At 54.5% G+C, this 15,833-nt stretch overlaps 1 protein-coding gene across 4 annotated transcripts; it reads left to right on the top strand.

The window, feature by feature from the left end:
• The first annotated feature begins 7,313 nt into the window (after positions 1–7,313).
• CRYGN (crystallin gamma N) lies at positions 7,314–15,215 on the top strand. 4 transcript variants are annotated; one of them, XM_081244241.1, is made up of 4 exons: positions 7,314–7,482; positions 9,399–9,647; positions 11,335–11,480; positions 14,998–15,215. In XM_081244241.1, exons 1-4 carry the CDS (start codon positions 7,462–7,464, stop codon positions 15,131–15,133), a joined length of 552 nt encoding a protein of 183 aa, XP_081100367.1. In that variant the 5' UTR covers positions 7,314–7,461; the 3' UTR covers positions 15,134–15,215. The 4 variants fall into 4 exon arrangements, with proteins under 4 accessions (XP_081100367.1, XP_081100370.1, XP_081100369.1 ...); XM_081244244.1 differs by lacking the exon at positions 14,998–15,215 and adding an exon at positions 12,270–12,835; XM_081244243.1 differs by lacking the exon at positions 14,998–15,215 and adding an exon at positions 12,267–12,835.
• Positions 15,216–15,833: the final 618 nt, after the last annotated feature.

Here is a 15,833-nt window from a genome sequence, read left to right as displayed (position 1 = left end):
TGCAGGGGAGTTTCCAGAAAATCCCTAGTGTCCCTGCTATGTGGAGAGGCACGGTACCACCCCTTCGGTCCAGCCCCTGGGGTGAGGTGGGTCCCCCTTTGAGAGGACAGTTTCCTTGGTGGGGGAGAGGGCAGTTACTGAAGCCAGAGGGGGTGGACTATTTTTGTGGCAGGTGACAAATGAAAATATAAGAGAGGGTTGCAGTGTTGGGATGAAAGGGGACTCTTTCAATACAGTTGTTATTTTTTAGGTATAATTTACACCCAAGAATAATTTACATACCTCTGGACCATGCACTCTCCGACCTGCCCATCACTGAAGATTTGTTCTACCTTGTCCAGATTTCAAATAGAATCATCCAATGTACAGTCTTTTCTGTCTGCCTCCTTCAGCTCAGTGTAATGTTTTTGAGACTTTTCTTTGCTGTTTTCTTTGCTTTTCTATGTGTATCAGTAGTTTGTCCCTTTTTCCTGCTGAGGGATGTTCCCCTGTCTGGGTGGACTGTGATTTCTTTACCTGTTGAAGGAGGCCTGGCGCTTCCACGTTGGGGTTACCGGGAGTGAGCTGCTGTGAGCAGCGTGGGCTAGTCTTTGGCGAATGTTCTCATTGCTCACGGGTGAGCACCAGGTCGCACGGTAGGTGCATCTTAACTTCATAAAAATATGTTTCTGCAAGTGGCCGCAGGGTTTTACATCCCTGCCGGCAGCTCAGGAGTGTCCACCTACCCTGCGTCCTCAGCAAGACTTATAATTGGTTGTCTCTTTAAATGTCTGCCATTCTAGTGAGATATAGTGATGTCTCATTGGGCTTTGAATTTGCATTTGAGGGGGAGTTTTTAAAGGATGGGCATATTCTTGGCCTTTGAGGCATTAGATCAGGAAATGTTGAAGACTTAGGTGAAGGAGGGAGACCTGGAGGAGCAAAGTCCAAAACAAGAACAGAAATAGACAAGCTGGGCATCCTTGGAAAACTGCCAAATGCTGAAGGAATGTTAAAATTGTATATCTGTAGGGGTTAAAGGCATGGATTCTGGATTCAAATCCCAACTCCACTGCTTACTTGTTGTGTGACCTTGGGCAAGTTACTTATTCACTCTGCGCCTCACTTTCCACATCTATGAAATGGGGGTAATAATACCTACCTCTTAAGATTGTTGAGAAAATTAAATGATATAATAAGTCTTCGTTGGTGCCTTACTGTGTAAACACCATGAGAGTCATTATTACTGTCCCCATTTTTTAATTTATTATAATTCTGTGTCCTCCCACTACCTGGCCCCTAGCAGTTTCCCTGGGAGGGAGGGAGAGGTGTAGTTACTGTAACCACCTCTAGGGGTCAGGCTTCAGCGCTTTTCACTTACCTAAACGGCACAGTATTTGAGGATAGGATATGGGGGACAAGGGGATTCTTTCCAGGACCCAGGCGTCCAGCCTTTGCACTACCACCCTTTTCTTCCCTACCCCAATCCAATGTTCCCCCTTGGAGACCTCTGGCCCCTCTTTTGGGAGGGAGATGTCTTCTCATCATCTCCTAGAAGTGGATTTGAACTCGGGCAGAGCAGGAAACCCCTGGTCCGTGGGGCCTCACACTGAGCAAGCCAGAGAATGTTCTCACCCCTCATCCCAGAAGGTTGAGGTCCCGGCTAGTCCACAGACAGGGCACAGATTCTGGCTAAAGGTGTTCCCTCCCTCCCTGTCCAACAAAAATGGGTCCCAGTCCAGTGGTTCAAGCCACAAACTGGGAAAGGTCTTCAGATAATAGGTTAGATTACAGGTTAAAACACACATGGATACAATAAAGGAACAGATGACAGGTTAACACACACAAAAGCAAAGGAACAGATAACAGACTAATAGACATACCACAAAGGAATAGATAACAGGTTAACACACACACATCAGTCAGGAAGGACTCAGGAAAAATGAGCAAAGGATATGAATAAGCAGTAAACAGCAGAGCAAACATGATGTACGTATGGACGATGCTGAGCAGCTGAACACAAATGCACGGGTCTGGGGGGCCTTTGCTTCATCCTGTGGAGTTGAAGGTGTGCTCATGCTGCCCCTGGCAATTTTACTAAAGGTGTGGACCCCAAAGGGGTCGAGATCCCCTGGGATCTTTTGGAAATTCGAAGGTGTTTCCATTTGTCAGAATGACAGAGGAAGGGTAACCTTCAGTAGGCAGAGCCCAAGGATACTTGATACCCTGCTTGCAACATGCAATGAGCAATTGTCCCGCAGTTTCACACATAAACGCAGCATTCTTGGGAATTCCCTGGTGGTCCAGTGGTTAGGACTCCGTGCTTCCACTGCAGGGGTTCGATCCCTGGTTGAAGAAGTAAGATCCGACCAGCCTTGCGGCGCGGCCAAAAGAAAAAAAAAAAAAAAAGACAGTATTCTTTGCCTGATTTTAATATACAGCGAATTTTCCCAGCATGCAATTTACTAACTAGATGGGAGATTTTACTTGGTTTTCTGCGGGACTTTTCCAAGAGTTATTCATTCACCGTTTCAGAAACTGGGGTCACTAACAACAAAATAACAAATTGCAGAAGGATGCATATACAATATTGCCACATTGTAAAAATGTGTATTATTTCCCGGTATACAAATAGACAGTAAAGATGTGAAAACATGCAAAGAAATGATAAACACAAAAATCAGGGTAGTGGGTATATGTGGGGAGGGAAAGCTTCTGTTGACTTCTTTCTTTAAAGAAAATAAATCAACCTGACATAAACATGGCAACACATTAATATTTGACAAACCTGGGTAGTGGGTGTGTCATTGTTCCTTATTCTCTAGAGCTCTCTATGCTCTAAATTGCCCAAAAGGGAGAGAGACTTGACAAAAACAAGAGGCAGGAGGATGGAGGCAGGCAGGTGGACACTGAATCAGCACACATTTTGCAACTTTCTGACACTGAGCAGCTACTAACAGCTTTTAAGTTTGCATGTTACTGAGATTTTCTAAAAATCAAGATAGCATCCTCAGCCTTGCTCCTTCCACTGTCACCACACTTCTGCTGAGCCCATTCCCCCAGTATTTTGTCCTCAACTAGCTGTCATATGTGGCTTAAGATCTCACCTATTTCAAAGTACATTTTAACAATGCTTTGAAGATGATTTACTCAAAGAAATGACTCTCTACTGGTGAGGTTTTGCCAGTCTTGCATTTGTATATGTATGTATTGATAGCTATTTAGGGGAGGACCTCTTCTCAGACACACATAGATCATGTGAGTCTTGGCAGACCTGACCTCCTTATAATGAAAAGCCTAAGTGAGAATTGAGATGTTGCACTGGGAATGGGGAATGGAGGTTAAAATTGCAGAAATCTTATCGACAGTTTCATTTTTTACCAATTCTCTGAGGCTTGTGACTGGTCATTTTTCAGTATTCTTTGCAGAAAATACCCCAAATCACTGCTCTGTTTTGAATTCTGCCCACATCACCTGTGTGCATTGTCTGTGGGCTCTGGCCCTGGCATAGTAACGGCAAATACAAATTAAAGATAAGACACTCTGAAAATAATGAGATCCCACTACACACCTATCAGAATGGCTAAAATCCAAAACACTGACACCACCAAATGCTGACAAGATTGCGGAGTAACAGGAGCTCTCGTTCATCGCTGGCAGGAATGCAAGATGGTGCAGCCATTCTAGAAGACAGTCTGGCAGTTTCTTCAAAATTAAACATACGCTTACCATATGATCCAGAATCGCTGGATCATATTGCTGATATTTACCCAAAGGAGTTGAAAACTTATCTCCATGCAAAAACCTGCACATGAATGTTTATAGCAGCTTTATTCATAATTGCCAAAACTTGGAAGCAATCAAGATGTCGTTCAGTAGGTGAGTGGATAAACAGTGATGCATCCAAACAATGAAATATTATTCAGTGCTAAAAAGAAGTGAGCTATCAGGCCATGAAAAGACATAGAGGAGGGCTTCCCTGGTGGCACAGTGGTTGAGAGTCCGCCTACCGATGCAGGGGACGCGAGTTCGTGCCCCGGTCCGGGAAGATGCCACATGCCGCGGAGCGGCTGGGCCCGTGAGCCGTGGCCACTGAGCCTGCGCGTCCGGAGCCTGTGCTCCGCAACAGGAGAGACCACAACAGTGAGAGGCCCGCGTACCGCAAAAAAAAAAAAAAAAAAAAAAAAAGGCATAGAGGAAATGTAAAGGCATATTACTAATTAAAAGAAGCCAATCTGAAAAGACGACATACTGTATGATTCCAACTATGGACAAGGCAAAACTATGGAGACAATGAAAGGATCAGTGGTTGCCAGGGGTTGGGGCTGGGGGAGAGGGATCAATAGGCAGAGCACAGAGGATTTTTAGGGCAGTGAAAATATTCTGTATGTATGATGCTATAATGATGGATACATGTCATTATACAGTGGTCAAAACTCGACACCAAGAGTGAACTGTAATGTAAACTGTGGACTTAGGGTGACAGCGATGTGTCAATATAGGCTCATCAGCTACAAGAAATGTACCATCTGGGTGGGGTGCTGATGGTGGGGAAGACAGCATACGTGGAGGTGGGGAGGGTATGGGACCCTTCTATACTTTTATTCAATTTTGCTACGAACCTAAAACTGCTCTGAAAAATAAAGCCTATATTTAAAAAAATAATAAGGGGCTTAATTTTCCCAGGTGAATACAAGGGAAGAGACTTCCCCTTTTTCTTCCAGAATTTCTTTGTCTTTTTCACATGTATGGGCACCATTTTTTTTTAACATCTTTATTGGAGTATAATTGCTTTACAATGGTGTGTTACGTGCACCTTTTTACTGGCTAAAGAAACCTCTTGCCAATCTAATACTCTGAAGGTTTCCTGTAGCAGCTGGGAGCTATCTCTTTGAAACAATGTCCCACCTCCCAGTCTCCTGGGAGGAGAGGGGCTTAACTTCAGCTGTCACCTTACTCTGAACTGCAAAGTCTATTTTATTGCAAAGCCTGATTTTCTCGTATCTGGGCGTAAAGATATGAGAAAATTAGCAATTTTATCTTGAGAACATGTACCTAATGAATATGTCTGCCTGACTCTACGAAAGGCTGAGCTTTCTCTTGTCTTGGCAGTCGCTGTAGCAGATCGCCTGGGACGCATCATCTTTTGGTTTAATGATTAGTCAGTAATACCACTGTTCTTTCTCTTCAACCTATATGGACAGGCTCTCTGGGTTGGGAGATTCTGTTTTCATTTCCATTTCCCCAACAGGGCCCATGTCCGAAAGCAAACGTTAGAATATGTGGTTTGGCCAGTGTGGATGCCTGTGGGGATGACAGACCAGGCCCCCTGGGAGGCCTGTCCTTGGATGCAAGGGTGACATGCAGGTGGTAGTGTCTGCACTACACGTGCCAGCCTCCCAGAGCAGGGACAAGGTCACCCCTGTGCCTCCACAGTCCATGACCTCCTTTTCCTGGACCTGAAGTGTCTCATCCGTGAAACGGTGATAAAAATCTTCTTTCCTGAGAACAGCTCAGACTGCTCCCCGCACCCGCGTGTCCTCTGCCCTGTCCTCTGTGAAGCCCCCTGGGGTCACCATGGCTTGGATGAGCTCTGTCTCCTTCGAGCTCAGGTCTGGCCCCTCGCCCCAGCTAACCGCCCTGCATTGTTCTCCGTGCGCACGTCTCATCTCCCCGGCAGTTTGGGGGTGCGCATCTTGTGGCCTCAGTGCTGACTGTTCATTCCACAGACAATCTTTGAGCCTCTGTTATGTGCCAAGAACGTCTGTGCCCTGAGAAAGTCCCACACTGGGGTGAGGCTGCGTGTTTCTGTAAACCCGTCCTTGCCGTCCAGGGTGGCCTCGGTGCAGAGAACTGCGGCCCACCGGCGAGTGGGGTTTGCGTCGGGGCGGGTGACACCTCAACGGATCAAGGGTGAGCACGGACTAGGCGGAGAGGGGCAGAGGTAGAGAGACAGCCTTCTGGGGGGCAAAACAGCAGAAGTGGAGTCTGCAGGACCACAGCCTGGCATAGAGATGTAGGGGCAGCCCAGGGTGCTGCTGGAGCAGAAATTTTAAGGTGGGGCTGGGAGCTAAGACCAAAGTGTAACAGAGCAGGACGCTATGGGACCTTCCTGACAGACCCCTCCCCCCCATGTCTCTGCCTGGCTCTTGTCTGTAGAAAAGCTGTAGTCTCCCAGGCCTCCCCTGAGTCACAAAAGCCTGGCTCAAGAATTAATGAGTGGGGCTTCCCTGGTGGCGCAGTGGTTGAGAGTCCGTCTGCCGATGCAGGGGACACGGGTTCGTGCCCCGGTCTGGGAAAATCTCCCACATGCCGCGGAGTGGCTGGGACCGTGAGCCATGGCCGCTGAGCCTGCGCGTCCGGAGCCTGTGCTCTGCAACGGGAGAGGCCACAACAGTGAGAGGCCCGCGTATCGAAGGAAAAAAAAAAAAGAATTAATGAGTGGAAGGATGTGAACATGTAGTGATAAAAAGAGCAGTGGGGCCAGGAGAACTGGTAAGAATTTGAACGGTCAGTCAGCCATGCGGCGTCACAGAATCCTTACTTCCTCCCTGAAGTGTCTAGATAACAGTATCTGATGCACATTTCCTGAGTTGTTTTACAGATGCTAAAATCCCCACCAAATGGAAGAAGTTAACTCCTTGATGACCATGAGCACTGTAGCCCCCAGGCCTACTGGAGCCTGACGATTGATCACCGTTAACCCCTGTGACACCACCCCACTACCTCACCGTCAGCCAAGCAGAGACTTGTGCAGGAGCCGGGTCACTTCACACCCTGCCACTCCCCCCCTCACCCTGCCTCTAAAAAAACCGTCCCTGAAACCCATCAGGGAGTTGCAGCCTTTTGAGCATGACCCAGCCGGCTCTCCTTTCGTGCCCCTGGCAAGAAACCCTTCTCTGTGCTGAACTCCAACATTTCGGCTTGTCTGGCCTCACTGTGGGTGGGGTACACCACCTTGGGATGGACAAGAGCAGCGGGCAGGGGGGCGGGCAGGGGCTGTCTTTGCCCTCTGGAGCAGGGGCCCATCCTTCACTCGAAGAGAAAGCGAACTCAGTAGCAAGGTGAGCCTGGGTCCCCGGGTGGGAGAGCGCGCGGCGGGAGGTCTGGGAAGGCTCTGTGCGGAGGAGGGAGGGCGAGGGGAGCCTGAGGAACCCCACCCCAGGGCAGAGGCGTCGGGGGGCGGGGCGGGGCCCACCCGTCCTGACTCAGCAGGGCCGGCAGGCCGGCTGGGTCGGCGAGAGAGGAGGCCTTGGGGGCTCGCGGGGCTCGCGGGCGCGGTAGCCCCAGGGAGACCCCCGGGCGGGGGCGGGGGCGGGTTGGGTCCCACGGGCCGGGCGGCCCCTCGCGGGCTTAGCACGCCCGACAGCACTAACGCGCCGGCCCAGCAAATCTTTTGTCGGGGCGGCGCTGAGCCAGCAGGGCGCCGCCCGCTATATCTGGGGCCCCCGCGGGCCGGTGGGACTGCGCACCAGGCGCACCATGGCGCAGCGCTCGGGGAAGGTGAGTGCCCACTCTAAGCTCCTGCGTCCGTCCGCCGCCGCCCAGGGTGACCGCAGGGCGGGGCCCAGACACCCGCTGTCGTTGCTGTTTGTGCTCAGGGTGGGGGCTGGGGACAGGGGCGGCCAACCCGCTTGAGGCCCTTTGCATCTGACAGCCCCGAGCAGAGTGGGCTAAATTTCTGAACAAAACGGGGTGCCTGGCCCCGGCTGAGGGCCTCTGTGATGTGGGTGGGGAGTTCTTCCGCCCAGTTCCTCCAGCACTGGCTCTGCGGCGCCAAGCCCCTGCCCCAGAGCCCGGTGCAGGGACGGCGCTCCGACCTAAGGGGTGCCGGGGTTGGAGTGGGGATCCTTGACTTGCCCTGCAGACCCTGGGCCCCGCTTCTTTGCCTGAGGCTGCTCCTTCCTCGGGACCTGCTCAGGGGCACTTGGGTCAGGTTCTCTGCAAAATGTTGAAATTTGAGGGCCCTTCGAATGCTGTGGGTGACCAGTTGTCCTTGAATCTCTGGGGGCGGGGGGAGCCCTCCATCAGACCTGCCTTGTGCAGGAAGAGTGGCAAACTTGGATCTCTACCCCCTTGCCTGGTTCCCTATTCTAGCTAATCTGAGACTGCCTTTGGTTTCCAGGGGTACATTTGAGGTTAGTGGCTGAGAGCGTTACTGTATCTGTCTGCAGGGGCTAAGTTATGCCTCAGCAGCAACCCCAAGAGCTCACCTCCACTGTGGTCTGCACACCCTCCTCTGTGCTGCAGAGGGACACCTTGATATCAGCAGAGGGAAAGGGAGAGACGAGAAATGGTGCGTGGTTTTCAAAGCTTCCACGACCACACATCCCTTTGGCTAAAGCATCTGGCCTCGCCTAACTCCGAGGGGCCCAGAGGAGCAGTTCTACCATCAGTAACAGTACACATACATCATGACCACAGTTACTGGGCCCCAGGTAACATTACTTTGCCAGGGCCCTTCTAGGAGCACAATTCTTGAAACCCAAAGAGTTATTGAGAGTTGGAATTTTAGGTTCCTCTGCAGAAAATGAGTGAGTTTTGGGGTTGGTATGGTTCTTTTGTTTTTGTTTTTGTTTTGTTTTGTTTTGTTTTTATTGAAGTACAGTTGACTAACAAGATTGTATTAGTTTCAGGTGTATAACACAGTGATTGTATATTTTTTTATACATTATCAAAATATCACCACAGCAAGTCTAGTTACCATCTGGTTCATGTTTAGTTTGGGAACAGGGACCACCCATCAGTGCTACATCAACATAGGACACAGTGTCTGAACTGACCGCTGGGTTAGAAAGCTCCAGATCTGACACATGCATGTCACCCAAAGGAGAGGCCTAGGACACAAAGGGACGGGGTTACATTGAAAAAGCCCTCTTTTGAGCCGTTAATCCCGTGCCAGGCCCTGACTTGGCTTGTTGGATTCAATGTCTCCTGTTAAGGGGCCCAGTCTCGGAAACCTGACTTTCTGGAAAGTGAATATTCAGTTATAGGGTTGTAGGTGAAGTGTTTTCTTTTGAAACATTTCGTTGGATGTTAATGTTTCAACAATAAACAAAAATTGAGTTTAAAAAATGCAGTGGGAGTTTGAAAAGACCCTGTTTTCAAACGGGTCCCTGGACAAAGGGGAATCCCTGTCCCCTCATATCTTCTGAGATCTGTCTGCTCAACCATGGCCTCCTGGGGTGGGGCGAGCCGGGTGCTGGGTCTGACCTCAACCCACCATCCAGGCATTCTCTCACCCAGGCAACAGACAGTGTTGAGCGCCTACTGTATGCCGCAGGTCGGGGCTTCAGGGCCTGGCAATTGGGGTTCAGTGGTGGATGTTGGGCCCCCTGTGTCCATTCCCAAAACTGACAGGAGAGAAGCCCCTGACTCCTGGCTCCTCTAACCTGGGTCCTCTAACCTGGCCTTTCTAGATTACTCTCTACGAGGGCAAGCACTTCACGGGGCGGAAGCTGGAGGTCTTCGGGGACTGTGACAACTTACAAGACCGAGGCTTTATGAACCGGGTGAATTCTGTCCGCGTGGAGAGTGGGGCCTGGGTCTGCTTCGATCACCCCGACTTCCGGGGCCAGCAGTTCGTCCTGGAGCACGGCGACTACCCTGACTTCTACCGCTGGAACAGACACAACGACCACATGGGCTCCTGTCGGCCTGTTGGAATGGTGAGTGGGCCTGGGCCACTCCACTTGGCCGGGATGGGGGTTTTCCTGCTGGAGTGACCCAGGGCCCGGTTAGGCCTGGTCAGACGTGGGATGAGTAATCGGGGGTGGGGGGGGGCAGGGCCTTCCCAGCTTTAGGAATGGATGAGACCGTGGGATCTTTAAGCCCGAGAGATGTCCCCACACAGACCCAGCCACTGCTGTGCATGGAGACCCAATTGAAAAACCCCTGGGAGTTTTCATGCTTGCGTTTTCAGCCATGTATCAGGAAACCACTTTCAATTTCTGATGCCAAAATCTTGCTGAATTTTCCACTTAAAATGCTATTGAAAACATTAGAGGTTTGGATCGGCAACCAGATGGGGGAGCATTCAGCTAAAGTAAGGCTGATGTGGTCCTGGTGCGTCCACCCAGGCAGGTCATCTTGTAGTGCTTTTCAGGAGCCTTCGATGGAGTGACCGACGGAGGAAGCTTAGGTATCAATGGCCAGGCAGCAGGAATTTGGGGGCAGGAGCCAGCAGGTGGCTGCCTTTTCACAGGGCCGCCCAGTACGTGTGGGAGAGCCAATGAGACGTGTCACTCCCCCATGGCGAAGTTGCCCTGAGGGTAGGGTTTGAGGACTGGGCATCCCCATTCTTTAGGATTTTTCCACTTTAAAGTCCTAACTTTAGGACTTTAGTTAGCTCTGGAAGCTAGGGTGGGAAATGGCTGGTTCCCGAGACCAGGGGTGCACAACTTATCAGAGTGTCTCGGCCCTGTGTCTGCAGGAGGACCCTCTCCTGGACAGATATCTGAGGACCCCCAGGGGAGGGGCCTCCTGTGTGGAAACCCCTCTCTTTTCTACATGGGTTGCAAAACCAGCTGGGCGTTGGCCTCTCAAATTGTAAGAATGCTTTCTTAAGATTTCCACCGGGTCACGGACATTTGGAAAAAGGAATTAACATGGCTGGCCCTGGGTCTTGCATAATGCTATTTATATGAAAACTATCCTGGGTATCTTTCGAATGCTGTTCTAGTAAGAGCTATCCTTGGGGCCAGCTGTGGCGCAGACCCAGCCCCTGCCGGCGCCAGAGCCGGTGGGGAGCTGGCCCACCTCGGTCTTTGGAAATACAGGGAATCTTATGGGGAGATGTATGTCCTCGTCCCAGGGAGCCAGCAGGGATTTCAGCAAATGAGATCCCTGTTATTTGTTTTAGCTTTTTGGCTTCATGTTTTAATAAACGTTCTATTACAGTTTGTAAAATATTATCATTTAAAGGCTGCCAGTGGCCTGTGGCCCAGGATGGGGTGAAGGGTAGAGGAATGTGGTGGTATGTCTGGGGCAGGAGGAAGCCCAGTGGCCCGGGCCGGTCCGAGGGCGGCCGCTGTCCCAGGAGGTCTGGCCCTCTCTGGACCTTGGGTCCTGCAGTTGAAGAAAGAAGCGACTGGACTGGTTCAGGGGCTCTGAATCTTTTTAAACTAATAGACCCCTTTCATTCAACCAAATCTCATAGGCAAGAATGAGCGGCAGTTCTGGTCTGAGGGGCGTGCGTTGAGGTCAGGGTACTCACCGGCCCCCCAGCCCAGGAGCTCACGGGTGACCTGGGTGCTGGGTGGGGCCAAGCTCCTGCCCATACGGGCTCGTGTTTATGACGGGAAACGTCACCACTGTTCACCCTCTTTCCTTCCTCCACTTGCGGGGGGCCCACAGCATGGGGAGCATTTCCGCCTAGAAATCTTCGAGGGCTGCAACTTCACGGGCCAGTGCCTGGAGTTCAAGGACGACTGTCCCTTCCTTCAGAGTCAGGGCTGGACCAAGAACTGGGTCAACGCCATCAAGGTGTACGGGGACGGAGCGTGAGTAGAACCCGCGTGGCCGCTGACCACAGTTCCCCGCCTGCCGGGCTGGGTCAGACCCCAGCAGGGGGGCAGCCTGTCCCCTGCCCAGAGACCTTTTCCCTCCCTCATCTGTCCCCCTGGCCCAGGAAGGCCATGGAGAGGGGACGCAGGAGGGCACTTTGCAGCCCTAGCCATTTTCTATGACTAGGCTGAGCTCATGGACTGCGCTTTGGTTTTCTCGAGCTGGGAGAAGTCTGCTCTGGCGAGGGTGGCCCTGCCCACATGCTCACCCCTTATTTACCCCGAACTGGACCTCTCCTACCACACGCCCAGCCCTGCCACGCTGGCCTCCCGGGGAGATGATGTCACAGTGGCTCACTTCTGGGGGATGGAGAGTGGCTAGGAGGCTTTTCCCCAGGCCCAGGGGGGCTCGTCCGCCCTAGCCCCAAGAGAGCCATCAGAACCCTGTGCTTCCGTCGATTCCTGCACACCCGGTTCCTTCCCCCAGCTGAGGGCATCTGAATGCCCGTTGTGCACACCCTCTGTGCCAGTTTCACAGCCCCTGCTCACACCCCATCCGCCCACCTGGGTGGAGAGCGTTTTCCCATCTTACAGAGAAGCAAGCTGAGATCCAGAAAGTTACCCCACCCCGCTGGGAGTGGCCCCGCTGGGATTGCAGCCAGGCCTTTGGCTTCAAGTCAGACTGTCCCTGATCTAGAGCTGGGTGTCTCCCCAGATCTCAGCCCCACGTCCCAGGAGAAGAGCCCCGAAACGTGGGTCCCAGGAGGCTGGCTCTTCTCTCAGCAGCTACGGGATCCCTTTGCTGTCTGTGTTTCTGAGGCACGGGATCAGGGTGCAAGCGAGTGGTCGTGGGAGGGACTGAGGAAGACGTGGCTGAGCTGGAGGAAGACCTGCTCCCCACCTTCCCCTGCGAGGTCAGATGTTGGCTGCTGGGCCCTGGGCCCCTGACCCAAAGGGCTTCCAGAAATTCCAGGTTTGCCCTAAGTTGATGGCACCTGGGAATCCGGGGGTAGAATTCCAAAACAACCATTTGCTGGCTAAGTTGTGTCTTGTGAGGCCAGAGTCGTACATTTGCGTAGAAGGTGTCCTGAGTCCTGAGGCCCAGTCCCCCTCCACCCACCCCCGGGACTCCAGGGGCTTGTTTAGAGAAAAAGGCAGGAAGGTAGGAGCTAAGATTTGACTGTAGGAACTTCATCCCCCACTTCACAACTAAGAGGAGATGATGCCCAGAGGCGCGAAGACTCTGCGAGGGACTCCCCACAGTGGGCCCCACGTCTGGACCGGGCTCTGCCCCGCTCCCCATGGAGCCCTCACCCTTGGCCTCCTGTGATTTTAACTTGTAAAAAAAACAACGTAAGCCCTTGGCAAGGAAAAGCTGCCCAGTGGTGCCCCCCAGGATCCCCTAGTGTGGACGTGACCTCCTTCGAGGGCTTTCCTGGCATCTGAGGTTGGGGGTGCAAGGTGGGTCTCCCCACCACCTCCTACCTGCCAGGAGTCATTTTCTTTGGGTCCCAAGTCGCTCAGGAATGGCCTGTCCCCACAGACCCGTGTCCTGAAGGGCACCTGGAAGAGATGTACCAGCATCTCGGGGCCACTTCCCAAGGGCGCAGTCCTGGTGCCGAGGGCGGACGGCGTGCCCCTCCCTCCCTCCTGCTGCCTTCTGGCCGGCCCAAGGCAGGAAGCAGGGGAGGGTGAGGGGTTCCTGCGGAGGCCTAGCTGGTCCCTTCCTCATCTTCCTTTTGGGGACGCCCAACTGCTCCAGGGCAGCCCAGGACACTGCTGGGGGTCCTTCCCAGCTCCTCCAGGGAGGCAGGGAGGGGCTGACTCCCTTGGAGGTGCCTCAGGCCAGGGCCTCAGCGTGTGGGCGGGAGTGTGGGGAGGTCATGGGCAGGGTGGGGGGATGTGGTGGGCACGGGGAGGCCGGTGGGGCGGGAGAGGTGGGGGGAGAGGCCAGATTGGCACCGGCCCGCCCGGTGCTCCCTGGCGGGTGCTCCCCACTCACTCCCACTCTCCGCCTCTCTCTCCTCATGCCCGACCCCTGACCCTCAGCGGACTGTGCCAGGCTCCGGATGTGGGGTTGGGACGGGGGAGGAGAGGGACGGCGGTGGCAGGTGAGTGGCAGCTGGCCTTGTGCTGGATGGGCCCACAGATTCTGAGGATGTGTCTCCTGGGGAGAAACCTCCTTCAGCACCAGAGTGCTTTGGGGTCCATGGACAAGAACCCTTAGGTCAGAGCACCCCATGGCCTGGGCCAGAAGGGACCCCAGCAGCCAGACCTGCGTATGTAGCCCCTTTGTCGGGGGCCTGGAGACTGAGGCCTGCTTTGCTTCCCAAGGCCCCCAGCCCCTCCGTGACTGACAGAGAAAAACGCTGTGTTCTATCAGTGGTCAAAGAGAAAGAGGCCAGAGTGAGGTGGAGAGGGCCTCCCTGGACAAAGAGCGGGTGTGGACCAAGTTGGCTTTGAGGCCCGCCATGCTCCCCGCCGCCGCCCCCTCACCCCTCAGCAAAGGCTCCAGAGCCCGGCTCAGTGGTGGGGGGGGTCCCCCTGGCCCTCCCAGCTGCCTGCTTGTCTCAGGGACAGTGAAGGGACGGGGCTGCGACAGCCACGCTCCTCACGTGTCCGGAGGCCTCTCCTCAGATCACACTCCCTCCCCTCCGTCCTCAGGCAGAGACAACTTTCAGGGTGGGGGCCCCATCCCCCCCCACCCCTTCGGAGAGAGAAACCTTCCCGACTACCTGGGCCCTGGGGCCCTTCCCCTGCAGCCCCATAGCCTCTGGTGATGAGGGGCCCTGTTCTCTCCTGCCCTGGCCCAGAGCCCAGCCATAGGTGCTCCTAGACCAGTCCGTATCCTTGTCGGCCGGTCTCTGTTCCCTGGCCCGTTAGCAGCTGCCCCTGCCCCGGAGCTGGGAGCTGTGATGGGGAGGGGAAGGGTCCCTCCACCGTGCAGTTGCCTCCCTCACCCCTCACCCCACCGCAGGAACCTGTGCGTCTGACTGATGTGAGACTCGCCAGGGCCTGAAGCAGGGCTGGGCGCACACGTGGACCCAGGAGCACATTTGCTGAACGATGGAACGAATGAATAGTAATCGGGTCCCATTCTGTGCCAGGCCCGCTGCCATGTGCTGGGCGCTGCCTGAGCAAACAGCCCTTTCCAGGAGCAGGAAGGAGTGGGGGTGGGTGGGTGGGGGGAGTGGGGGGATGAGAGTGGACGTGCATCCTGGAACCACTCCTGGCCCTTGTGATGAACATTCTGGACTGGTCAGTTTCAAATGTCCACTGAGCGCCCCTGGGTGCAAAGTGTCTCACCGAGCACTGGCCCGGACACACGGGGCAGTGAACGGATGGGCGGGAGGTGGGGGGAGAAATAAGCCAAGAACGGGGATGGGGTCACGGGCGTGAAGGGCTGGCCTGGGGCGGAGGGGCGCGGGGCGGCGGCTGCGGTGCCAGGACAGGAGCAGCCGGGCCCTGCGCTGCTCAGCACTGGGCCCCTGACCTCCGCCGCCCTCTGGCCTAGGTGGGTCCTGTACGAGGAGCCCAACTACCGCGGCCGCATGTACCTGGTGGAGCGGGGCGACTTCCGCAGCTTCTCCGACTGGGAGGCCCAGAGCGCGCGCGTCCAGTCCCTTCGCCGGGTGGCCAACTTCTTCTAACAGCCCGCCCGCCGGTGTCTGGCTGCGACCAGGAGCGGCCCGGAGAGAGGGACAGTCCCCTCAGCCCGCCCGGGACTCGGACCGTGGGAAATAAACATCATAAAAGCCAAGCGCTGAGTGATTCCTCTGCCCTTCTGACCAAGGGGCAGCCGGGCGGGGGGCCCCCAGGCCCTGGGCAGGGGGCTGGCAGGACCCCCCGGCGTGGGAGGGACAGACCAGGAAGGGTGGAGGGGGGCGTTGTGAGGCACCCGCTTGGGGAGCGTTAGGGCTGGAAGGGACCTACAGGTCATGGAGTTCAATACTGTCACTTTCACACGTGAAAAGCCAACGTCCTACATGGGGGTCCCAGAGCAGCTCCCCGTGGAACCAGGATGGGGCCAGGGCGCTTCCCTTTTCCAGGAACCCCACCCACCGGCCAGTTAGGGGAGAAAGGGGGGGCGGGGAAGGCGTGATGGGGGCGGGGCAAGGATGTGATGGAGATGCAGCGGGGCAGGGGACCGAGGGGGTCTGCTGCGAGGTGAGGGCTCCCTCTGGGCTGTAGTCTCCCTGATCAGGGCTGGGGGCTGCCAGGCCGCGTGGTCTGGTCCACTCCACAGCCAGGCCTGACCCAGGGTTCCTGAGTCTGCATCTCTGGGGGATCTTGTAGTTTATAGGGGAGGATCTTCTGAAAGGATTGGCTGGATCCCAGGGACACATCACC

This window comes from Mesoplodon bidens (assembly GCF_964165515.1).
Source record: "Mesoplodon bidens genome assembly, chromosome: 9".
Lineage (NCBI taxonomy): Eukaryota > Metazoa > Chordata > Mammalia > Artiodactyla > Ziphiidae > Mesoplodon > Mesoplodon bidens.
The sequence above is the reverse complement of the archived record's forward strand: the minus strand, read 5'-3'. Positions and strand labels throughout refer to the sequence as shown.

Coding starts and splice junctions, on each gene's coding strand:
- CRYGN (XM_081244241.1), top strand. CDS start 7,462: ATGGCGCAGCGCTCGGGGAAG. Junction 7,483..9,398: donor TGGCGCAGCGCTCGGGGAAG/GTGAGTGCCCAC, acceptor TGGCCTTTCTAG/ATTACTCTCTACGAGGGCAA. Junction 9,648..11,334: donor CCTGTCGGCCTGTTGGAATG/GTGAGTGGGCCT, acceptor GGGGGCCCACAG/CATGGGGAGCATTTCCGCCT.